The sequence below is a fragment of the Diadema setosum genome, chromosome 8 (assembly GCF_964275005.1).
Source record: "Diadema setosum chromosome 8, eeDiaSeto1, whole genome shotgun sequence".
Lineage (NCBI taxonomy): Eukaryota > Metazoa > Echinodermata > Echinoidea > Diadematoida > Diadematidae > Diadema > Diadema setosum.
The window spans coordinates 11,612,476-11,639,542 of record NC_092692.1 but is presented as its reverse complement, the minus strand read 5'-3'; the positions used below and the strand labels follow the sequence as shown (position 1 = coordinate 11,639,542).

The 27,067-nt window shown below is 37.0% G+C and overlaps 1 protein-coding gene across 1 annotated transcript in view; it reads right to left on the bottom strand.

Moving 5' to 3' along the window:
* The window catches only part of LOC140231820 (telomere length regulation protein TEL2 homolog), a 74,045-nt gene extending 51,939 nt beyond the window's left edge, over positions 1-22,106 (bottom strand). Inside the window, exons 1-2 of the mRNA XM_072311972.1 lie at positions 21,700-22,106; positions 20,967-21,182 (exon numbers count right to left, since the gene is read on the bottom strand). Coding sequence (XP_072168073.1) covers positions 20,967-21,182; positions 21,700-22,106 — 623 coding nt within the window. The remainder of the gene's footprint in view (positions 1-20,966; positions 21,183-21,699) is intronic.
* Positions 22,107-27,067: the final 4,961 nt, after the last annotated feature.

The following is a 27,067-nucleotide window of genomic DNA, read 5'->3' as shown; positions in this document are numbered from 1 at the left end:
GGGGTCGTCATAGGCGCTTCATCGCCGTACGTAGAGCGCGGCCATTGTGCAATCCGTCGAGAGAGGGCTCACTTCAGCATTTACATTGAAAATACTTTGATTCGGTCTCCGTTCGAAACTACTCACTAACGGAAGATGATGACTCAATATCTGACGTCATTAAAAAAGTTCAGAGTGGTTATCAAACATATTAAAACTAAATTCCAGAGGAGCAACACATACACGATCTCTCACAACAAATCAGAACGTTCCTAGCTGAACATTCACTTCACAATGCTCGATATTTTAACCATGTGTCGCTAACATGCAGGAGTCGGTCCCATGGGACACACAGACAGGATCGTAATTAGCATCAGATTTCAACACATTTTCTTGACTTTTTCATATCTTAAGTTGCAATTTTTTGTGAAATGCGATCGTCTTTTTGACATCATTTAGGACATTTCTGACAATTATCTGTGGTTTCTGTTCATCCTACAGTTTTTTTGTTAATCATTTATGCCCCTTGCATTTGACCTTGTGTTACTGCTCAGGGCTATCGATTCACGCTTACGGCAAATCAAATAGATGGTCACCGCGCGCGGGCTCTGCTTCACACGCCCGACACGGGTTGTGCAGATATCATGCGGGCCCGCGGGGTAGCGGAGCGGGGCTGGGCGCGGCCGGGCCGGGCCGGGCCGGGCCGGGCGCGGGCAGGCAGAGGGAGGATGGATCAAAGGAGTGTGTCAATATTCGTTACACTACTTCCTATATTGTGCTACTGCCGTCACAAGCTTACAATCAATCAAACTTCCTTCAATTAAAAAAGACTGGATTGCACATGACACTATACAAGACTGCACAACTCTGTATGCAAGTGAAATCTACTTTGAAATAATAACTTCATTATTGCCATGCTGTTATCATTGTCATCACAATACAAGTGATATGTAGGTACCACTACCATCACTATCAAATTGAGACTGCAGAAAATTTACAGGAAAGCAGAAAATACTGGTAGCTGTCATTTGATTAATTTGTTTATCAATAGATACAGTGCAATACAATTTCATCTGGCAAAGGAGTATACCTAGTTCAAATTATTTGTTTGTTGCTGCACATTATATTGTACATACATCTCAAGAACTATGAACAGTTGAGTATGCTACAGATGTCATGTCATTTGATCCCATTGATTCTATGATTGTGTGGCAGAAGTATCTCAACAACGTATGAACAGTTGACTATGCTACAAATATCATGAATGTCATTTGAACCCATTGATTCTGTGATTGTTTGTGTGGTATAGTATCTCAACAACTTTTTACAGTTGGCTATGCTACAAATATCATGAATATGTCATTTTAACCAATTGATTCCGTGATTGTTTGTGTGTGGTAGTAGTATCTCAACAACTTATGAACAGTTGACTATGCTACAAATATCATTTGAACCCATTGACTGTGATTGTTTGTGTGGTAGTAGCTTGCTAGAAGCAACTTTTGTTCAACACTGGGTACCCCACTATTTTCCTACCCCTATATAATATAGTGAACACCATCACCTTTCATTACTTTGGTCGCTGAATAAAAAGAAAAAAAAAACTTGACCAACTTTCATTGCATTAACTGCATGGTTTTGCAGCGCGAAAATCTGTACTTTCAACAAAGAACCAGGAAATTACATCTCTCTGTGCAACACTGATAAAAAAAGTATCTTTGATGAGCATGCACTGGATGGAAAGTCAATACATCACTATAGCAGTAGCTAATACCAGTACTTTTTCAGGTCACGTCACATTATTATTGTGCATTTTGTCAAATTCATCAACAAAGATACAAAGTAAACAACCGCCGCATGCACTGTCACTTTAGACACAGATTATCACGTAACGTATCATGTCTATTTGATATAGAAATTATGTACCAGGTACTTTTTGTTTTTATTTCATTTTTGGCACATGGTATGCACCATGTATGGCAAGTATATTATTAGACATGTGTTGCAAATTGCCCGTAGCAACCTACACGTAGATCTATCAGCGTTGTTAGGGTCTAGTAGATATATTATTATCAAAATAAATACTATTACTAGTTTATATACAGGCTACACTCAATATAAGACAAGATATTGCAAAGCCAATGTGTAAATGCACGAATTAAAACCATAGGTTTGATATGTAGGCCGACTATTTTATTACTGATGATCCGATTTAAATTACGTCTAGACCTATAACAACGACAGACTGCTGTCTGACTAATGTAGCGATTGTTAGCACTCTAGCTGGCTACACATAGGAACATAGTCCTTTCTGGTCTATTTTTAATAATAAAAACTTATTGACCAATGAACCATGCAGTACAACATGCATTCTGCATGCAAACTAGCCTATAAACCAGCAAAATAGCACGACATAATGCAGCGGCCACAGGCATGCGCCAACTCCCAAAATGCACGTTCACGCATCGAACAATGGACGACGTGGGACCAAATCGCTGCGCCTACGCACAAGGGGGAATCGCGAGCGCCACACCGATAGAAATAAAATTCTGCGGCTATTTTGTCAGGAAAGAATGTAATATTTTTTCCGCTAAAGAGAAAAAATGCAATACCAAGGGCAGTCTACTTGATCGTTATAACAGAAACAATAACTTGACACGAGATCATGAATATATCACCTCAATATAATAAAAATCTGACGCTGGCAACGTAACAGGTCATATTTCAGTAGCCTACAGGGTTCACGAAACCTTATTATACCCCTAAATCGGGAGGATGGGTCAATGAGCAAAAAACTGTAGGATGGAAGCCGACTGCATGAAACAGGTAGACATGACCTCTTTCATTCAAATTTAAAAGGAATAGATACAAAAAATTGTCAAAAAATTATTATTGACATGTTATTGATAGGCTATAAATAATTTGCATAAAGTCATATTTAATGCATAAAATTAGGGTTACAAAAATGTACACTTATATGGAAATTTTATTAAGATCTTGCAACTACGAATGTAGTGTTTTGAACATATGAATATGCATGAAGTGAGGAGACCTATACTTTCCACCCTCATTCTGTTTTTATTTTTCCAGTGGCCATTCAAAAAACAGGGGTAATTAAAAATGCAGAGCTCATCAGCGACGAATTGTTCATGTTGTCAAGTTCGATTACGTCATAATCAATATGGCGACGTACGTATATGCGCGCACCCTGAATACGTGAGCTTGGCCTAAATACGTGTGTGGGCCTAGAAGTGGTTCTAGGCCTAGTCCTAGTCTGCCCTAGATCTACATTGTACATACGTGTTCCAGTCGAATTTTATAAATCGACATAAGGACCTACACGTTGTATAAACTACTAGGGCTAGGCCCCTGCTGGTCTGGACAGGCCCTAGATTTAAATCTAGACCATAATGGCTTAGTATTGCACTGCCACTGGATCGACTGACGTGGACGTGAACACTAACAGTAACAGTAAACACTTAGACTTAACGTTAGGGCCTAACGTTAGACGTGGTTTCTGTCTAACGACATAACGTTGAAAAAGAGTAACATAACTAAAAGTTAGAGATCCTAACGATTAGAGGCTTCAAATGTGAAGAGGCTTCAAATGTGAAACATTCTTCCTGCCCTGCACACACGACCATACTAACACACGGTTACAAAACGGTGGTGGAGTACAGTTAATTCTGAGTATGCCGACGGAACCGGAACAGAAACAGATCCAGCTAATTTTTTACACATTGATAGGAAAGGATATTGATAATTGAAAGTCTAGCCCATCAAGATGTAACTGATATTTAATATTAGGCCAAGTAAAAAAAGAAAGCAGTTTCTCGTCCGGGTTTTTTGAGCAAGGCGATGAGGGAGGTCCTTACTATTTGATATCTTACTATTTTTTCGAGGATTGTCAAAATGGAAGTAATATGTGTTTCTCGTCCGGTAATTTTGAGAAAGGTAATGAGAGAGGGCTTTACTATTTTCTATATCCAATTTATGAAATGACTATCACTCTGGTAGCTGTGTTATGAGAGACCAGGTACCAAGTGTATGTCTTGCCTGCACTCTGTGCTTTTTCAAACAAATAGATATATGTACCATACTTGAAATGAAACTTCATGCATGCAGAAATACATGTGCTTTTTCTTTCCACTACAGATGTCAAGGGAAAATGACCATCTTAATACTGGTATCTAGGCCTAGTGTTGTAATGGCATTTCTGATACCCGGTACCAGTGTAAGCTTGCAATTCTGATGTATTGTGCTATTAATTGAAACAGGTATAAAATATGTCTTTCAACAAAATACCAATGTACGACTGAAATAATTTCCATGATATTCAAAACACTGATTTGTTTATCATTGGTAGTGTGACTTTTTGTGTCCACACAGCTGGTATGTATATATCTGCATCTCTTCATAGTACAAATATATTGTAGAACATTCAACTGGAAACTGGCTTGTACAATTGCAGATGGATGTCAAAATGATACTTGCTGATATGGCATTATAGCATTAAACCTTTAAAGATGTTTCTTCATGTTCGACATTTTGATGAATGATTGTATACTACACTACAGGGGATACGACTCACGCCTTAGTCACGGCCGTGTCCTTGAATTTACATCGTAAAGAAAAGTACATGTATCCCGCAGAAATACGAGACAAACCAGAATCCATGGAAAAGTAATTTATTTTGTGGATACACCCATTTAATAATTCTACATTTGCTGGAAAAGCGCATTCATTTTCTCTTCAAAATAGAACAAATCCGTCATCGCCGTCAAATGCAACGTTACAGAGCAGAGTGTACGGGGGTGCCTGGTACATAGACAGTGCAGTGCAGACACGCATGCCATACGCGACCGGCCACGGTGCACTGGCACCGTACCTCGACACTGCACACACATGCACATAGTCACAATGACATGAACATGTATACAAACTCGATACAATCCTCACAAGCATTTGTACAGTACAATTCATCCGCTTAAAATATGAGAAACGGGGAAAATACGAACAATGCGCGAAATATGCGTGGAATATCAGCGATTGTTCGAAGAAAATGTTGCCGCTATCGCGTTCACGACGTACCGAGTGCGCTGTATCCATCACAGCCCAGGCCCGCGCCCGTGCGGCCGCCCGCGCCCTTCCAACTACAGTTCGACTGCTTTGTGGGTCATTCCTTCTTCTTGCCGAGCTCGCAGTATGAAATGCATGCGTTATTACATACGCACTACGGAAGCTACAGCTATACTACAGCTAAATAGAGGACGCAAGGCGTAATTAGAAATGAGACATCACGATTGGTACTGGTAGGTGAACTGTCAATTTTTTTTCGGCGGCCGAAAAATAGTAAATATCAAAAAAGTCGATGCGGCAACTGAAAATCGATGCGGGCGGGGAGCGGGCTGGGACGAAAATTATGAATTTCTTGGTATTTTCAGCGCCATTTTGAAAATAGTAAATAGTAAAAAAATCGATGCGGCGGCCAAAATCGATGCGCGCGAGGACGAGAAACTGGTTTCTTTTTTTACTTGGCCTTAGTGATAAGATCTGTAGAAATCTACATCCTTATTAAAGTCTTATACAGATTAACTAGTCTGTCTAGACCCTAAGCACTAGATCTAACAGTTAAACTAACCTGTCTAGCACTAGCAGTCGTAGCATGCACTAACGTTAGCACTACTCACAGTCAGCAGACTTCTTCTTAGTTTTAGACCCGTTCTACAACATTAAATGATAGTAATATGTTAGTCCCTTACGGTGATCTAACGTAAGGGTACTAACGTTAGATGGGTCTACATTTTTTTTTTTTTTTTTTTGCCAAAATGTGCTCATGGATTTCAAAATCATATGGTAGGCCTACTTTGGTTAAGCTAGTGATGGCTACAGAAATACAGTGTCGATTATTACTTAGGCCTAGGCACCTACTGGATCTAGATTGTCAGTAGCTGTGCTAGCCTTTCCTGCCCTTGGCTGTGGTCTAACGCTAGAACCGTAGGCTTAGACCTATTTTGTATTAAACGTTAGAGGAATTAGAACTCTAACCGTTGGCGTTTAATAGACCTACACTGTAATTGAGATCCATTGCTATAGTTACAAGCAGTATGAATCCAGATCCTAGACAAAAAATAAAGAAACTGTTCCCAAACTTCTTCTTTTTTTTTTTTTTTTTTTAAGTAGACGTAGTGTCTAGTCTCATAGAAATTAACTAAGCCAGGAGTATAGCACTCTAGATTTTTAACAGTAAGGCCAAAGTGGAGCTGAGGTAATTTAGATTGATCAGTTGTTCTTGGAGATTTGTACAGAAATTGTAGTCTAGAAACACACACACACACACACACAAAACAACTGCAATGCAGTGAAGTGACCCTCTCTACATGTAGGTTACTAGGTGATTAACATTTTATCCATGTTTGTCCGAGTTTTTATGTGATGATCGATCATGCACTCAAAACTGAAAGTTGTTACCGGTACTGTATGAGGCTGTAACATGTTCATGCTCAGGTCTGCAGACTAGTGCTACAAAGTATTTGATTATCCGGCAGTGCGTCATTTGTTAATCTGTGTCAGCCTTGTCGTTGCTGCCTCAGCAAGTCACAAACGTGCTGTGCACAGCACTTGGTAAGGCTATATAGTATACAGTACAGTACCAGTGTACATGTCATACTCTCTGTTAACTTTAATTGCCCTTTAATTTCATAACAAAGTATATCAAAATGCACTCTCAGTCTGAAATCATCAAAGACCCTGCCCCAATCTGTAGGGTGTACAAACTGTACTTGCAGTTTGATTGCAGAATGTAAAACATCATTCAAGGGCAATCATGAATTATCCAAAATTGCAGACTGTAGGAAACAATGCTGTGTGCGTCATGTGTTACACATGTATGTATATTGACATGTTGTTGTTGTTGTTGTTGTTGTTCTGTAGGGTGTAGAAACTGTACTTGCAGTTTGATTGCAGAATGTAAAACATCATTCAAGGGCAATCATGAATTATCCAAAATTGCAGACTATAGGAAACAATGCTGTGTGTGTCATGTGTTACACATGTATGTATATTGACATGTTGTTGTTGTTGACATATTGACAACAATATATTGACATACTTGTACTAAACGTACACTACATGTAATGCATAGTGTAATTTAGTTAAGCTTTCGAGCCCTTAGACCTTAGTAAATGACTGAAATGATTATGATTATGATATGGTCAGTTTTACAGTAAAGGGTGTAACTTTGATGTGGCAAGGGTCAAAAATTAAAGTTGTGTTTCCATTTTTATCTTTGCCTTTATTTTATACAGGAATGTCTATATTTTCAATATTTTGTCATTCCAGAGCTTAATTCTTAGGCTAAATATGAAAAATGAAGTGACTATTATGGAATTTTAGATAAATTTAGGTAAAAACAACAAGAATGTTTTGGTCACCCACAGCAACCAAATGAAGATAAATGGTGGAGGTAATGCAACTTTTCATTTGCTGTGAACATATATTTGAGATATCAAAACACTTTTCCCCCAACAGATATTCGCTCTTGCAATTATTTGGATGTGAACTTCAAATTTCAAGGTAAAAATGGTACCTGACAAACTATTTTTAAGTTAAAAGAATGTTCTAGAAGCAAGAGCCACTCTAAACATAGCCCTAAATTATCTCTTGGTAACAAACATTTATCAACCCAAATCCCAAAGAAATTTGATTATTTTTGACAAAGTTGAAATTTTCAGACTTGTGAGTTTCGGAGGCTTCAGTTAACAAACTAGTGTGTTTCGGAGGCTTCAAAACTGCTAACACAAAGTTCTAGTCCTGTATTCACTTAAAATAATAAAACTACAGTAAGCAACTATCACTACATGCTAGAATAAGAACAAGGCATCAATAAAATGTGAATAACAGTATACAGATGTACATTTTATGGCAGTGCATAATGTTTACCCTTCATACAAAATGTACTTATTATTACAAGGAAATTGGCTTCCACAAAAGTGAATAACAAACCGTGTACACTTTGAGCAATGCTCAGTTCGAATTTATGACATTACATGAGGCAATATGATTCTAAAGGAAACTGCAGGTTTAGCAATAAAAGTACACTGATTAGGAACATCTTTTTTTTTTGCGGCTTAAAGTTAGCAGCAACGCATGTTTCGGAGGCTTCATCATGACTGTTAACATGCAAAAATGGTCCATTTTAAGGTGATATGAAGTACATTAATGCAGCAGATTGTTTCCAAATAACTAACAATGTTGTAACATGTAAAATAGTATTTATTTGTATGCAGAAAAAAGACTTTCTAACATATATGTTAAGAGACAAAGAAAAATATTTTAAATCTTTATGCTCAGTTGTATACATACACTGTATTTGCATATCCATGACTTTGGCAATGCAGAACATGATTAGGCTACACACATGAACAGCTGTATGCATTTGTCAAACTTTTCATCATAATGCAGTAAGAATTACTTTCAATGAGTTAGAACTGTAGCTATAGACTTAATGCAAAGATTATGTTTGCTTGTTTTATAAGTGCAGTTTGTGGGATGTATATTGACATAAACCACCCATCATAATTGTTTTATATACATATGTACACAGTGTATGTGAAATCAATTTCAACTGTTGATGAGAAAGGGATAGAAAATAGACTATGTGATGGCATGACGGTTAGATTACAACATAGCATTGTAAAATATAGAAAGGGGAAAAAAGGTTTAACATTCTTTTTCATATGACCATGCCTGATATCCCCTACTATAGCTATCAAATGCAGTGATCATGGTCATAGAACAGCAATCTTAAACACCAATCAGCCATTCCATGTAAGGGTCATCATCAAACTGTCATCATCAAAATGGAGTTGGAATAATCAATATATTGGTGATATTATCATGGAGCTCAATAGAAATTGAAATGGTCAAGATCCCAGTCATCTTTTTGAATCGCCTGTTGAAAAGATAAATATACATACCCTACCCATGACTGTGTACGAATTTGAATTAAAAAAAAAAAAATGTTGACCAAATGTATAGTTCCCTATAATATATGATAGTTAGAATTTTACTTTCTTTTTCTGTGGTATACAAGTCACCCCTGTTTCATATCATTTTATTTTTCTTTTTTTTTTAATTCTTCAAAGGCTTTTTTTTTTATAGTTATTTTATAAAATTCCAGTTTGTGTGACTCCTGTGACAGCTAGGAGGCCTGTTTTTGAAGGTACGCATTGAGAAATTGCTAACAGAACTTTTACTGTTTCTAAAAATGACAACCTTTTTAGCAAAAAATTAAAAAGCAGCAAATGTGTTTAAATATCTAAGTTTTTTAGAAACCCACAAGTTTGTTTTAAATAGTATATAAACCCACAGACTACAGTTTAAACCTTTGAATTTCAAAATAGTTAGGGGCTTGTAACTTTTTCCAGAAAAGCCAGGACTAAACAGATTATAAAGATTTCAATCATTTCAATATTGTTCTTCATGAACATAACTTCTCCAGTCACCCACCCATGTAAACTACATGTACCCCATGGCAACAGGCTATTTATAAGTAGAAGTCTAGATGTCATTTATAAACAATCCTATCCCAACCATTACTGTCCATTTACTGCACTGAGAACTACATCCGCAAACATGTCATAGAGTCTCACACATGTATGCGAAGAGATGTTTCGTAACACAAGTTACATTTTGTTTAATCAAAAATAGTCAAGTGGTCACTGCCAGCATGATAAAGTATGGAAAATAGGGTATAGTATCAAGATTGTGTTGCACCTTGCATGCCTCAGATCTGACATACAGATTGATATGAAAACCTGTCTGAATGAAGTAATCAAATGTCAAAATTCCAAAACAGTACCCTGTGATCCAAGTCACACCACAGAAATGATAATCTGCAAGATGTTAGCTATTTTCAAATCCAATCACAAATTTATTGATTAATTATTTTCCTCCAAATAAGTATCGGAAATGAAAGCCAAAGAACTGTTAAGAAATGGAAAGCTGAAAAAGTCAAGATTTTAGTATGGCAAAAACAAATGCCATGTGAGTAACAATGGAATGGATATGTCAATGGGTTATAAATGGACATGTAAAAGATTGTGTTTCGAAACTATTACACTCAGATGATAGTGAGTCGAAAGTGTAAAAATCCAAAAAGTATTTTCCACCATTTGCTCTGGATCATGCATAAAAGATACAACCTTAAATTCAAAAGTAATATATTTCTTAGTTAAGTGTATGCTTCCCTCTTGAATAACCATCTATTAAAGTCCTTGAATCTTCAGGACAGGAATAGTGTTCAGTTCTTTAAAAAAAAAAGAAAAAAGTGTATTTAACACTAAATAATCAAGTAATTGTTTGGTCTTCATTATCAAAGTCTAACCAGTCAAAAGAGTGATACAAATATGGTCACAACACTTCAACTTCTCTCAAGAGTAAAAATGAGTTATCCAACTTAAGAACATTGATGTATCCACAACTACTTGCTTTGTTGCACTACTGTTGCATGATGTGGGCATGCACGCAAGCTGGAAGTCACTTTCATTACTCACAATATCTAGCCTGTTCCATTGTTTCAAAAGGAAACCTACAAAATAAATGCTTTTCATACATTTAAACAACTATCTACACCTTGCTTGAGGAATCATTAAATCTCATTCAGTCCAAACAGTTATTTGATAGACTTAGAATTACAAAATTGTAATCAAAACATTCCATTTACATGCTGTTAACATAAAATGAAGCCTCCGAAACATCTGGAAAATTAATCTGGTATGCCTTATGTTTTTATGAAAATCATGTATGTTATGTAGAAAGTGATGGGTAAATTGTGTCTTTTTTAGTTGATATACACTGTTTAAACATATTTGTGGGGCAACATCCTCATCTGCTAATATTTTATTGCTGAATGAAAAGGTGAGTTATGTGTGACACGTCTGCACTGTTTAAGAAAAATAGGTAAATCGTATAGTAAATCTATATTGGTGAGTCAACAAAGCAGCCAGAAAACTGAATGTGATTAAATATCTTTAGATATGTCATAAGCGATCATTGGGTGGGTGAACAATAAATCTAATTTGATTTTGTCCAGAGAAAATCACAAAAATGCAGTGTTAACATCCTTTTGAAGCCTCCGAAACCACTTTTTCTCTATAAAGTGTATTAGCTCAAAAAATTATTGCAGTATCATAATGTTTTTATTATTTTTGTTGTCTGTCCATGTCTGTTGATGATTTCATGGCATAATTTGGGGCAGACACTCAAAGAATTTATCAGAAATGTCAAATTAGATGTTTTTGCTGTTTCGGAGGCTTCATGCGTCTCGGAGGCTTCACGTGTTAACGGAAAATTTGTATTGTCTCCTATTTTCAGAGAGTTTGGCGGATCTTAACTATTTTTGGTCTATTAGGTTAGGGCCCCACATCCTACATTTTGACATATAGATTAGGTCGCTTCTCTTATCTATATTCATATTATTTGACTAAACACTTTGTTTCGGAGGCTTCAAAACTGCTAACGGAAATTTCACTTGATGGAATAAAATTATCACAAAATTTCAAATAGCCCTAGAATCAAGTAAACTTTGATGTAAGTCTAAAGTTTAGCTGTACCTTACTATTTTCAGCATAAAAGAAAGTAACCAAAACACATCCACTGATCATTACTGTCCATCAAAGTTTGTAAACAATTGTTAACGGAAAATGAAGCCTCCGAAACCTCAAATTTGAAGTCATAGTATTCTAAAATAAAGGGCCAGATACAAACCAAACTAATTTGGTCATTTCAATTGACCATACAACTATGCTTTTAACATAAAAAATTAGATCTCTGCAGTTGCTGTAGAAAATTATTAACATTTCAAAAATGTTATATAAATTTCAATGCAACAAAATAGTCATTTTTAGGGTACATATGTGACTGTCAAAACAAAACGCATCAATACCTGGACCTGATTATGCTACCCAAGGTGGCTACTCATAAGGTGACTCACATGGGAAAAAATCTTTGAGATCTGTAAATCTATGTGTTCAGGGTGGGCCAAAAGGCTAAAAATTGAAAGTTACACCCTTTACCGTAAAACTGACCATATATGAATTTATGAAGCACTTATGTACAGGCCTCTATGATGTTATTCTTGTCTCGCCTCCCTGGTTACATGCAAGTGCTTCTCCTATGTCCAATGATCAACAATGGTGAATAGTTGAATAAATTTGTTTATCACTATATATGTGTTTGTTAACTCTAGATTCATTCCCAAATGTTGTCCTTTTTACCCAAATGGTAAATTTAGAGTCTACTGTAATTATCATAAATGTCTAAAAACAGTTGTCCCTTTGTGTCACCCTAAACAGGTCTGAATAAAAATGAAATCTCTAAGGAATTCATACTGGAGGCTTGTCTCAATGTTGAAAAGGAAGAGCAGAAAAGGAGCAGCTGGCAACTGGTTGTCCTGCAGAAGTACATGAATCCCTCTCTTACCTGCAATTTCTGAGGACAAACATGCCAAGAGGATCACTAACCAATTTTGGAGACTGAGGTACAGTATATACAAGATAAAATAAACACTTTTTCATACTTTCCAAAATGTTTATGTGACTGCATGTGTGAGTACATCAGTTTCTTTTTCTTTTTATGGTGGCTTGACAGTTAAAAAAAAAAAAAACATTAAGTTGAGAGCAAGAAAGAAATTATTTCAAAAAGTGTAATTTAATTGTCTCTTACAGTATTTTGAAGAAAATAAAACTTTCATTCATGCTAGCCTAAAAGTGATGAATACTTTATTCATAGAATTTCAAATAAAATCATTGTAAGCAATTTCTAGAAATAAATGAAAACATCATTTCTTTGAAAGAATGAATCCATTGTAAGACATAGGGGGAATACATCCCTCTTCATCATTCTAATCCAATGTAATATGTAATCATGTTTGTGTGGGTTTTTTTTCTTTTTCTTTTTCTCCTATTTACTAGGAATTACAAGATGATAAAGACTCTACCAGCAAGAGGTCAAAGGCTGAAATGCTACACATAAGAAGCAGGAGAAGGAGAAGCAGGACCTGTCAAAGCAAAACCTAAGAAGATAAGGAGTCAAGAAGCAAAGGAAACCAAAATTTTATCAGCAGTAGGTACCCTGCTGATGCACTAATGGAAAATGTTTGCTTTACCTCTAAAATAGAGAGAGAAAGAAAAACAAAAACATGCTTGTTGCTTTTTTTATCTCTACAGACAAGTGCAACATATTTATGTACGTATTTGGGGTGTACCTGAAAATCTCAAATTTGATTTACATACTTCAAAGAACATTGTTGAGTAGACTTTATTCAAAGAATTATCATCCAGGGATACTTCTTTTTGTCAGGGGGTTCAAATCTATGATCACTGTCGAAAGGATTATTCAGGCGTAAGTTCTCCAAGTATAAAATAAAAACATGCCACGTTGTTCTTTTACTTTTTCAAGAAAATAAAATTCCACAGTCAATTCCATGGCCGAGGAACTTCATAAAAACTCAACTCGATAACTCAACTGTGGTTGTCAGTTGCTAATGTGTGTAGTTCAAGTGCTGTAAACACTGTAAGCAAATGGGCGGAAAGTTGGAGGCATCCTAAACTACAAACATTTGCTTCACAGGGAACCTTATGCATTTTTGTAACAATTAATATTTCCCCTATTTTCTCCCTTTTGCTCTCTTTTTGTGTTTGTTTAGCCCTTGTCATGTAGTTCACCTCAACACTTACACCTTGTAACTGCAAGATCGGTGTGGGATGACATTGCTGTCTCTCTGGGACTTACTGGAAACAAAATGTGACTTTTCAAAGCAGGAAAGTGGTAGCTACTACAGCAGGCAGTCCGGAAGGTGGAACATGAAGAAACTGACATATTGACTTGTTTCTTTCCTTTATGTTGGACCAGTGCAAGTTTCCATGAATTTTACATGCATTTGATGTTAACTTACAATGTTTTGATTTCTTTTTTCCCACCAAATATAAACACAGCTACTCTCGAAAAATTCAAATTTACATGCAATCACCGTGAGTCATTTTTTTTTCTGAAATACCAACAAACAGCTGAAGAATTTCAATGTGCAAGGTTTTGTCATGATTTTAAGGCGATTATGCACTGTTACTCCGACAATGCACTTTCCCTTTCTCTTTAAAATGTATCCCGCAATTTTAAATCATGTACAACAAATGTACCATGTTTTGTTTGTATCACTGAAAAACTGGAGAGGGAAAAATTCCACAAGCTTTTGTTTGATTTATGAGGACCATTACAATGTTCAGAGACAATAGCAACACTCTTTCCACTACTGTTTAGAAATGTATGTTTTGCGCAACTTTACATTAAACTCAACATGTGTGCCAAACATTGTTTTAATGGCTCGAAAACTGGGGAAGAAAGCTGTTCTTAAAGCCGTTACATAACTTTGAGGGCAATTAGTGCTGTTACCACGGCAACACACTTTGCAGTGAGCTGAACATGTAAGCAAAACTTCTTTTGAATCGATGGAAAACTTCAGAAGTTCAAGAGATGTTTTACCTTGAAGTTGTTGTATATGACTTGCACTGTTGCAAAAGTGGTAGTGACATGACATCATATTTCTTCGTCACTCACAGGACTGCGCAGAGTAAAAACACCTTAGGCCTTTGTGGAAGTGAGAGCTTATTGCAAGTTTTCTAATATTAGTTTAACTTGACCATTGAACAACTAAGTTTTGTAAACTTATTAATCACCCTAATATTTAGTAATGCCAGTCTACATCAACAAGGCTTAAATCATTGCACAATGATGGAATTGCACAGTGTGTTTTCATCGCCCTTGTCTAAGCATATTGAAATGTGAGTCTGACAATGATACATGTATTGCCAGAAATGTTTGAGCTAGAAAAATGGAGAATGGCACATGTATCATTGCAATAAGTTGTACTAGAGCTGCAAACAAGAAATCATGTTACTGAGCAATTCTGAATTTAGAGCAATGTGAATGCAGCAGCCAGCGTTCTGAGATAGCTATTTTTTCCTATGCAGTCATATATATGCTACTGCATAAATGCTGCATGGTATTTTAATCATACATATTTTAACTGCTGATCTCCCCCTCTGCACAAAATTAGGTTTGTTTGTTTGCTTGTTTTTTTTTATCATACCTCTATCTGTATCGATGGATAACATTTATTACTGGACTCAACATCTGAGAGTTTCAGTCAGCAAATTGTTATAGTTGTATTTGCTACATTGTAGGCTACAATTTGCCACTTACCCTTATCAGTCTAAGCAATTCAATGTCCATTCATTTGTATCTTCCTGATTTATTGGTAACACAATTGTATATTTCTTGCTTATAAGTCAATTCTGGAAAGTGAAATGTGTAACCAAAATTACATACGTATGTACTCTAGCCTTGAACCTTTTTTTGTTTTTCTTCCGCACATTTTAACCAGCACATCTTCTTCTTGTAAAGAATGCCTAAGGTAGGCACCAACATAATCTGGGATGGACAGAAAATGGACAATGTTGAAGATAAAATCTCCTGTAATGATATTACATTATTAAGGTATACAATTGACAAGGTTCACACACAGTTGGAATTTCAATTCAAATGACTGCTTTGTCACAGTATTTTGCAGTGTATGCAGTGTCTGATTAATCTGGATTAGGACCAGTAGCACATTTAGTGCGTCTCAAAGCAACCCTTCGGATGCTGGTATGATCATTTCAATTTGACATTTTTCAAAATACACTGTATGTTTACAGTAAGTGTTTATGTACCTTTGTACACAAACTCTAACTGTAAACATTGCTTGTAGAGTATGTTAGATTGCAGCAATTTCCTCCCTGAGGTTTGTTTGTTTGTTTGTTTGTTTTTGCAACATGATTTGGGAAATTGTAGTGGCATAGGTAGTTGTCTCATGCAAATTGTAATGGTAACTCGTTGAGCTGAACTTCTTTTAGATGTTCAAGTTGACTGAATTTATTCATTGTTTATGTGAAAAAGAAATGGAAGTTGATGTTTTTTGTCACTATGACATCCACACTGCAGTATGTATTTGAATTGTACAGCACAATTATGATATTGATTTTCCTACTAGTTTTGCATTTTTTTGCCTTTTTTTGACAGTACAATTGTATTGAACTAATTGAAGCATACAGCTGTAGTCATGATAGAGAAAGACAAATCGACAACTTGTACCATCTTATCTTTTTCTTTTTTGATGGTGGAAATAAACACTATTGAATTGACTTTAATTGTGATCAACGTGTCTATATTTTAGATTTAATTTAATGACTTGAATACATCATCATCTTTATTCTTGTCACGTTTTTATTTGTGAATCAATATATATTGTAAATAAGTGTGATTCCCTTACATCTGGATGGTAATTACCGTACATACACAAAACAAGAGTGAATTTTTCAAGGGCCAACCAGAAAAATATGTTAGCACAATATTTTATGTGTTTGAGAAACCACAATGTTAGAATTCCACTATCAAAGCCTTAGAAAAGCACTCAGAGAATACAGACCTCCACCAAGCAGTACTTTTTCACCCTTACTGTGATTTCTACGTGTACACCCATATGCCAACAAGAAGAATTTCCTAAATGGACAATAAATTAATCTGAATCTGAATCTGACTCTGAATCTGATCTACCCATTGTAATAATTACATAAATATGCATAATATGCTGTAAATGACTATTTCCAATGATCAAGAATCCTACAACCACATAACCACCTCCCCCCCCCCCCAAAAAAAAGGGGGGGGGGGGACTTTGATCCAGGCAGTGATCCAAATTAATACCAAAATATGGCATTTCTTTTTTCTATCATCATTAACTTTATTTCTTAGAATATACAGTGTTATTCGATTCATATCTAGTAATTTCTGTAGTTACTTTAGAATATAAAAAAAAGCAAGCTTGAACATACATGTACAATGTACTTTTCAAACCAACGTCGCAAAAAAAAAAAAAAAAAACAGTCACGAGTGACTTTATTCATGGTGACCGTTCTTTATGATGAACAGGTGCCATAATGTACGATGTACGCATGCGCGAGGTGTAAATCGTAGGCCACAAATCGCACAGTGTGCGGTATACATCGCAGCAACTGCGACAGATTGCAACAGGCTGCGATATCGCACATTATCGCAGCGCAGCGCAGTAAAAATCGCACAGTGTGAGTCCGCCTTTAGTTGTTACATCGCTGAACAGTCCCTGGTTTGAGATTGAGTATGCATGATTTCATGGGTTTGTTGGAGGGAAAATGTGAGGAGAAAGGGTGGCTTTTAAATTATTTGCTTGCCAGATTCTGGCAAGCATTTTTCCCTCTTATTCCAAAACGCTTCCCGACTTTGATTTTCACTTGCCGTGGGAAAGCGCTCACTGTAATTTCACTCGCGGTACGTGTATCCGCTACTGGTAGCGTGCAAAAATGCGTGCAAATTTCCATAGCCAAGTGACATACCATGACGCACCCCTCGGTTCAAAATAATGCGTGTTATTTTCCATAGCCAAGTGACGTACCATGACGCACCCCTCGGTCAAAAATTTGACGGACAAAGCTGGTAAAATGACGAACACCTGGGTCACAAATTTGACGGACCAAACGAGGAAATGACACACCCATGTCCGGGGGTAGTGGGGTGAGTCATTACATTGACAAGTGCATAACCACTGAACATTACAGCAATGACGAATAAGCAATATGTTCACAAAACAAACACAGCAGGAAATCGCTGTCTTGTATGATCAACTTAATGTGGTACTCTTTGCTATCTCGGCTTCAGATGTCTATTTGGTGAAATGGAATTTATAAGCAAATGAAATATCAGGAAAGCTCTTGGGCATAACCTTGAAAATCATATTTCTTTTAAAAAATTACGAGCAATTACAAACATCACATGAGTCCCATGAGGTTTAATGCTCACCTTTGCCCTCTTATATACCACTGCAATCTTTAAAGGACAAGTTCACCTTCATTAACATAAGGATTGAGAGAATGTAGCAATATTTGTAGAACACATCACTCAAAGTTTGAGGAAAATCGGACAATCCGTTCAAAAGTTATGAATTTTTGAAGTCTTTGTGCAGTCACCGCTGGATGAGAAGACTACTGCAGTGTATGATGTCACATGCGTACAACAATATAAGGAAAATATAAAGAGAATTTCACAACATTTCATCTTTTGAAAAAAGTACACATTCCCTTGACTCGTTACTGACATATGTTATGGGTAATATTATTTCCATTGCCTTTAGAAAGAGGCAAGTCAAGTGCTCTTTTATTATGCGAAAAAAGTGAAAATATGTTGAATTTTCTTTAAGTTTTCTTTATACTGTTGTACTCATAATCATATGACATCACAAGCCTTAGTAGTCTCCTCATCCAGCGGTTCCAACACAAAAATTTTAAAAATTCATAACTTTTGCATCGATTGTCCAATTTTCCTCAAACTTTCACTAAGGCCAAGTAAAAAAAGAAACCAGTTTCTCGTCCTCGCGCGCATCGATTTTGGCCGCCACATCGATTTTTTTACTATTTACTATTTTCAAAATGGCGCTGAAAATACCAAGAAATTCATAATTTTCGTCCCAGCCCGCTCCCCACCCGCATCGATTTTCAGTTGCCGCATCGACTTTTTTGATATTTACTATTTTTCGGCCGCCGAAAAAAAAATCGACAGTTCACCTACCAGTACCAATCGTGATGTACTAGTATACGCCTTGCGTCCTCTACTTAGCTGTAGTATAGCTGTAGCTTCCGTAGTGCGTACATGTAATAACGCATGCATTTCATACTGCGAGCTCGGCAAGAAGGAATGACGCACAAAGCAGTCGAACTGTAGTTGGAAGGGCGCGGGCGGGCGCGGGCCTGGGCTGTGATGGATACAGCGCACTGGGTACGTCGTGAACGCGATAGCAGCAACATTTCTTCGAACAATTGCTGATATTCCACGCATATTTCGCGCATTGTTCGTATTTTCCCCGTTTCTCATATTTTAAGCGGATGAATTGTACTGTACAAATGCTTGTGAGGATTGTATCGAGTTTGATGTTCATGTCATTGTGACTATGTGCATGTGTGTGCAGTGTCGAGGTACGGTGCCAGTGCACCGTGGCCGTGCCGGTCGCGTATGGCATGCGTGTCTGCACTGTCTATAGGCCATCCCCTGGCCTGTCAGCTGTCTGCACGCACGCATGAACACAGCATGCGAATGTGTAGAAGCCCGTACACTCAGCTCTGTAACGTTACATCTGACGGCGATGACGGATTTGTTCTATTTTGAAGAGAAAATGAATGCGCTTTTCCAGCAAATGTAGAATTATTAAATGGGTGTATCCACAAAATAAATAACTTTTCCACGGATTCTGGTTTGTCTCGTATTTCTGCGGGATACATGTACTTTTCTTTACGATGTAAATTCAAGGACACGGCCGTGAGTCGTATCCCCTGTCGTGTGGTATACAATATCATTCATCAAAATGTCTAGAACATGAAGAAACATCTTTAAAGGTTTAATTCTATAATGCCATATCAGCAAGTATCATTTTGACATCCATCTGCAATATTGTACAAGCCAGTTTCCAGTTGAATGTGCTACAATATATTTGTACTGTGAAGAGATGCAGATATATACATACCAGCTGTGTGGACACAAAAAGTCACAAATACCAATGATAGATAAATCAGTGTTTTGAATATCATGGAATTTATTTCAGTCGTACATTGGTATTTTGTTGAAAGACATACAGTGCACTCCCGTTATAACGAACACGGTTAAAACGAAATTTCGTTATAACGAAGTAAATCTTCTGGTCCCAAAATTATCACCATTAAAGTCTATGGTAAAAAATTCGCTTATAACGAACACGGTTATAGCGAAATTTCCGTTATAACGAAGTCTTTTCCGAGCGCCACAGACAAAGAAAAACAAAAGAAATGTGCTCCGTTATAACGAAATGCGAATTGCTTTCGAAAATTCGTAGCGGAACAAGCATTTATAGCTTCTCTGCATGGGTGAACGCTTCACACCACTGTGTGTTCGCTCTTTGTGTCATGCACAGTTTCTGAGGGGAACTTGCGTTTATTATTGTGATACAGTTATCCCATCACATTTCACATAGCTCTCCAGTGTATGATGAGTATTCAGCAAACAAAATATATGTGGTTTTCTTGTTTTCGTTATATATTGCATTTGTTCGGTTATAACGAAATTTCGTTATAACGAAAGAAAACTGCCGGTCCCGAGCATTTCGTTATAACGGGAGTGCACTGTATTTTATACCTGTTTAAATTAATAGCACAACACATCAGAATTGCAAGCTTACACTGGTACCGGGTATCAGAAATGCCATTACAACACTAGGCCTAGATACCAGTATTAAGATGGTCATTTTCCCTTGACATCTGTTGTGGAAAGAAAAAGCACATGTAATTCTGCATGCATGAAGTTTCATTTCAAGTATGGTAGTATCGATCTATTTGTTTGAAAATGCACAGAGTGCAGGCAAGACATACACTTGGGACCCGGTCTCTCATAACACAGATACCAGAGTGATAGTCATTTCATAAATTGGATATAGAAAATAGTAAAGCCCTCTCTCATTACCTTTCTCAAAATTACCGGACAAGAAACACATATTACTTCCATTTTGACAATCCTCGAAAAAATAGTAAGATATCAAATAGTAAGGACCTCCCTCATCGCCTTGCTCAAAAAACCCGGACGAGAAACTGCTTTCTTTTTTTACTTGGCCTAATGTGTTCTACTAATATAGCTGCATTCTCTCAATCCTTATGTTTATGAAGGTGAACTTGTCCTTTAAGATTGTGCTTGACTTAACCTCCATAAAAGTGTGGAGTCCTGAGGGGAGCTTAAATAGATGTTCTACTTTTCAGCTGATTAATTTCAATATCATTATTAAAGCTTGTTGGTAAATATCAGCAAGTACAATTACATCTGATAGAGCAAAAAATGTTAACCTGCATTCTGTCTTGCATTTATTGGCCATCCTGTCGGGCAAGGTGACTAGCAGGGTCATGACCTGGTCCCACTGTGTCTGAAGGGTCACCGACTTGGAGTCTCTTGAACCAGGCAGCGGCAAGACACCGCAGAGTTCAATCAGCATTTCCCGCAGCTGGTGGTGTTTGAAGAATTCCTCCAGGAGCAGGGCACATTTCTTCTGCTTGAAACTGGGACTGGAATAAGGAAATTACAGACAGGATGTAAAAGAAGACAACATGTGAGTGGAGATGTCCAATCACTAGCTGCCCTTGCCATGACTGTTTTAGGTTTGGGATGAGTACAGCACAGAACTGCTGCATCACACATTAAAAAAAAAAAAAAAAAAAAAGTGAAAGTAATCTTTCTTCAACCAGTAAGATGTTTTGTTGGTTTTTTTTCCCCAAATGAAACAATAACCAAGCAAAAGCGATTGAGAGAGAGAGAGAAAAAAAAAAAGAAAATTATCTGTACCACGAACTCCCCTTCAAATAATTTTGTGACATTCAAAACACAGCTTGAATCAGTTGAATACTTGAACAAATGTGTTACTCGACATGCTTGAGAAAGAAATTTAAAATCAACAATTGAAATCATAGACTAGTCTATTTAACGTTAGATTTCAGAGCTGAGCAATGACTTAATCATCGTTCTGACTTAAGGCAAATAAAACACTAATCTCATAGTCTCATGTTTGTACCAACTAGTACCAACCTGCTACTCTGTAATGTGGCACACAAGACAAGTAGGGCATCCTGAGGGATACCTGTCAAGAAAAACCTGTTGAACAAATCGTTGCCTTCCTGGCTTCTGCCAAATCTGCCATACCACTCCAAGCTCAGTTCATGGCACAGATATTCCAGATATTGCACGTAGTGATGCTTGCAAAACTGCTGTCTTGCGAGAGCCAATTTATCTGCAGACAGATTTAAATGGTCAAGCGGAAGAGTGCTCGAGGCGCAGCCTTCTTCATCATCGCTTCGTGTTGATGATGGAAGCAATGCTCCCACTTTGGTCAAAGCTCGACATATTTCTGTGCCATCCTTTGAAGAAGATATCACATTCTTGCTTTCTGAAACAAGGACATGCACTGTGCTTTTGATCCGAGGAATAGCTTCCATCTCTTAATATTGGTAGCCTTTTCGGCAATCGCAGTTTTCTAGTGTCTAAATTACCAACGTGTAATAAATTTCTCGGTGCACACTGTCACTGTTGCTGTAGATAGACAATTCACGAGTGCACGTGGCGTGGCAGCCAACGCTACATTGTACGTGCAGTCGTATGTGGGAACCGTACCACACCGACTGGTCGTGCCCGCGCCCCCAGACTTTACGGGGACGTGTGCGATGAAATTCTGGTGATACTGCTGGTCAATCTACGCAGAGATGTCAGTTCATCGATGAAATCTATACATCTACCAACAAATGTAGGCACATGTCATGAAGGTGAAGATGAATCTGCGCCCATGAATCCTCCAGCACAGAAGATACGACCTGAATTTTGCCCGTAGTTGACACGTTGAAAGGAAAATAAAAAATCTTAGGCAAAAACGCGAGCGAACACAGAGTTTGAAGTTGTTCTTCGCGCAGTCAATAATAATTAGCCTACTTTCAAGGCGCTGCCGCGCCCGCTGCCATCGTACGTGTGTATTTAAAAACCTGTACGTTATTTCAAAACCTGGGGCCGTACACCGAATTGGTATTCTGAGAGCTGCTATAACTACCACGACAACAAGCGTTTTGGCGGGAAAGTCTTACTTGGTGACCGGGGTGTTACGGCACATTTTGGTAAATAGTACATTTTGGTAAATTTACCAAAATGTGCAGAACATTGACGGCACATTTTGGTAGATTTCTGCTCCTCCACAATCATCATAAAAACAAATTGTAAGTGCAGTTGGTTTTTTGTCCCCACGCCACCGGATGAGTTCGGTAGCCTAAAGGCCGTGTAGTAGGCTTGCTAAGGGCGAAAAAAGGGGCGATCGCTGCATTTTATAGTACAAATGTCTTACTTGGAACAGATGTTCCCTAGGGCAAATGAAAAATTTTCATCTAAAGAGACAATCTGTATCTATGCAAATAAGCCTTAATTTGCATAATTTATGCAACATACATATAACAATTATTAAAAAATATATGTGCATCCAGCAGAAATACCTAATTTGGTAGAAGTATTCTATAGAGTATGTGGAAACAATTCCTGCAAAAATTGATTTCATACCTATGTAAATAAACATAAAATTTGCATAATTATGCAAGTTAAATGCAAATTGATTTGCAAACAATTAACACCCCCTTAAATTTCTTCCTATAGTGGATAAGACTCCCGACTCCCGAACGGAGGACCGCGAGTTCGAATCCCGCCCAGTGCTTACATCCTTGGACAAGATGTTTTTACCCACAATGTCCCTCTCGACCCAGGTGTATAAATGGGTACCTGGCAACGCTAGGGTAATAATAATAGCAGGGCCCTCTGGTAGAGCAGTGGCAACACTGAAGAGGCTACCCTGGGTAAATAAGACCTTATTATTATTATTATTATCTTACCCGTTGTAAACACTTATTTATGAAACAAAATGAGAAAGGAATTTGAATAACTGAACTATCATTACCACCTAATTTACATAATTACTAAAGAAAGTAAAGTAAAAACATTATTTTTAAAGTTTTTCTCACAGTCTAAGAACTGCATTTTATGATAAAACTACCAAAGTAGTATGCATATCCTTTAGTCAAAAGGAAATGGTTTGTAATATCAAAACACTATTTCTCTATGCAAATACCACCTTATTAGCATAATATTGCGCATATTAATACCTGAATGTACCAGATGTCAGTGGTCAAGGTCGACTTAACAAATCAGTTTATGAGATAACTCAGTCATTTAGATATCAGAATTGTAGATTCCCCAAATGTTACAACATTTGAAATGATTCAGATGACTCTGAATTATATGCAGAAATCGTTGCATTTCATCAATGTATATCGTCCACCCAGTTCAGTACAGTTTCAGATTTTCTTGGATGAGTTTTCTAATGTTCTCGATAGACAGCTTCTCTGCTCGTCTGACTTGTTGATTGCAGGTGATTTCAATATACCTGTGGACTCATCAACTTCGAATTCGAAGTTGTTCTCTGAATTATTGTCAGCCTTTAATATGATTCAACATATTAATGAGCCAACTCATAATCGAGGCCATGTATTAGATCTGCTTATAACTCATAAAGGTAACACTGTACAACTTTGTAATACCGGTGTTGTGGAAGGTATATCAGATCATTCAGCAATAATGTGTGAATTGAACCTTCCTAAACGTTGTATCAAAAAAACATTTGTTGTGACACGGAATTTGAAATCTGTAAACCCACAAGAGTTTGTTGCTGATACTCATGTTAAGTCTCTTTTATCAGCTGAACCTCAAGTTAATAATGTTGATGATGAAGTGAATTTGTATAACACCTTACTCACTGCCACCCTTGATAAGTTGGCACCTGAGAAACGAATCAAGGTCACAATACACCCCAATACGGAATGGTATACCCCAGAAATAGCTCAAGCAAAACTGCTTCGTAGACAGTTAGAAAGGAAGTCAAGGTCCACAAAACTGGAGATTCACAAGCAGATGTATCATGCACAAAGGCGATGTGTAAATGCCTTGATTAAAGATGCTAAGTTACAATATCATTCAAAAAAGGTTACGGATTGTGGGAAAGATACAAAGAAGTTGTACAAAGTTGCTAATGCTTTACTTTACCGAAAACAGCGATCTCCTTTACCAGAACACCTCACTCATGGTGATCAGGTTGAGTTAGCCAATTGTTTTAATCAATATTTCATTGATAAAATTGTGGCAATCCAACGGAGTTTCCCAACTCGTTGTGAACAGCCAAATGACATTGTATGTGAAGTCAAATCAGAATTGAGAGAGTTACAGTCTGTCACTATTAATGAGATAGAAAAGCTTATTAAGAACTCACCTAACAAATCATGTGAACTCGATCCAATCCCAACAGATTTGGTTAAGAAGTGTGGCAGAGTTTTAGCACCCGTTATCACAAGAATCATAAATGCTAGCCTGAGATTAGGTGTAGTTCCACAGGTGTGTAAAAAAGCAGTTATTCATCCAACTTTGAAAAAAGCAGGCTTAGATCAGGAGTGTTTAAAAAATTACCGTCCAATTTCAAATTTACCTTATTTAAGTAAATTGCTTGAAAAGGTTGTTTTCTCACAACTGACAATGTATCTGCAAGATAATGAATTGCTTGATTCATTTCAATCTGCGTACAAGCCTGGTCATAGTGTAGAAACACTGTTAGTCAACTTATCAGATATTGTGTTCAGAGAATTAGATAGTGGTAACATCACTGCTCTTATCATGCTTGATATGAGCTCAGCTTTTGACACAGTCGACCATGCTATTCTGATTCAACGATTGAGATATTTGGGCATCAAAGGAACTGTTCTTGATTGGTTTATATCCTACTTATGTGATCGATCTCATTATGTCAGAATTGGTGATTCTACCTCTTGTAAAACTATGACAAAGTTTGGTGTACCTCAAGGTTCTGTTGGAGGCCCGCTGCTTTTTTCTCTGTATATGCAACCAATTAGTGAAGTATTTCGCAAGCATTGTATGCTATAGTTATCATTGTTATGCGGATGATATACAACTTTATTTGTCTTTTAAACCCACTGTGTCTTCATTGTCATCCGCCATTGTAAAACTCGAAGCATGTTTGCAAGACCTGAAAATTTGGCTTACATCCAATGGCCTTAAACTAAATGATGATAAATCTGAGTTTCTGTTATTGGGATCAAAGCATATGTTAAGCAAAGTTGATTATCAGTCATGTCATGTCAACATCGGTAGCACTTGCATTACTCCGTCGAAAACAGCCCGTAATTTAGGTGTCATATTTGATCAGGAAATGTCATTTCGAAGTCATGTAACTCATATTCAGCGGAATGTTCGATATCAGTTGCGTAATTTAAGTTTCATAAGGAAATATTTGTCTAAATCTGCAGCTAAGATACTTATTCATGCTTTGATTTCTTCTCGGTTGGATTTTTCGAATTCATTGTTGTGTAATCTTTCAAAAAAAGATGTCACAAAACTTCAACGGTTGCAAAATTCTGCTGCCCGACTGTTAACTTTTACTAATAAGTTTGATTCCATGTCACCAGTTACCTCTTCAGTTAAGGGAACTGTCATCTACAGAGTCATTCAAATCCAAACTTAAAACTTATCTGTTCCTTTCATACTGAGGACTGTAATTGCTGTATGTCATTAATATTGGATTAATATTGTATTTTTAATTGATATATGTTGTATTCTTTATTTGGTATATATTTGCTTTTGTTTACCATTTTTTTTTCTTTGTTGAAATGTTTGAATATGTATATGCATGTAAATATATGATATTTTTTTCATTTTTGAAGCGCCATGAGCACTGAAAAGTGGACCTGTGCGCTATACAAGTAGCCACTATTATTATTATTATTATTATTATTATTATTATTATTTTCTTGGTATTGTTGTCCACTCATACGTCATAACCTCTAGTAGTCTCCTCGTCCAGCGGTTCCAACACCAAAACTTTAAAAATTCATAACTTTTGCATCGATTGTCCGATTTTCTTCAAACTTCCACTGATGTGTTCTACTAATGTTGCTGCTTTCACTCAATCCACATTGCTCTTGGGGTTTATCTTCCCTTTAAACATTGCGAAAATGATGCACATAGTGGATAGGTTCCTTGATTTTGTTGTAGTGGTTACTCCCCTTACGGCTCAACATCTCTCCCTTCACTTGCGTACAGTGCACTATCGTTATAACGAACACGGCTATATCGAAATTCAGGTAACAACGAAGTAAAAATTCAGGCGGCAACATTATGCACTCTATGTATCTTTATTGTTTTTGTTCGGTTATAACGGAATTTCGATAAAACGAAAGAAATCTGCCGGTCCCGAGGACTTCGTTATAACGGGAGTCCACTGTATCATCAGGTTTTTCCGTTGGCGAAACATCGTATAAACGACTTCCATTTGATTCCATCTCCGTGCATTCCTGATAAAATGGGT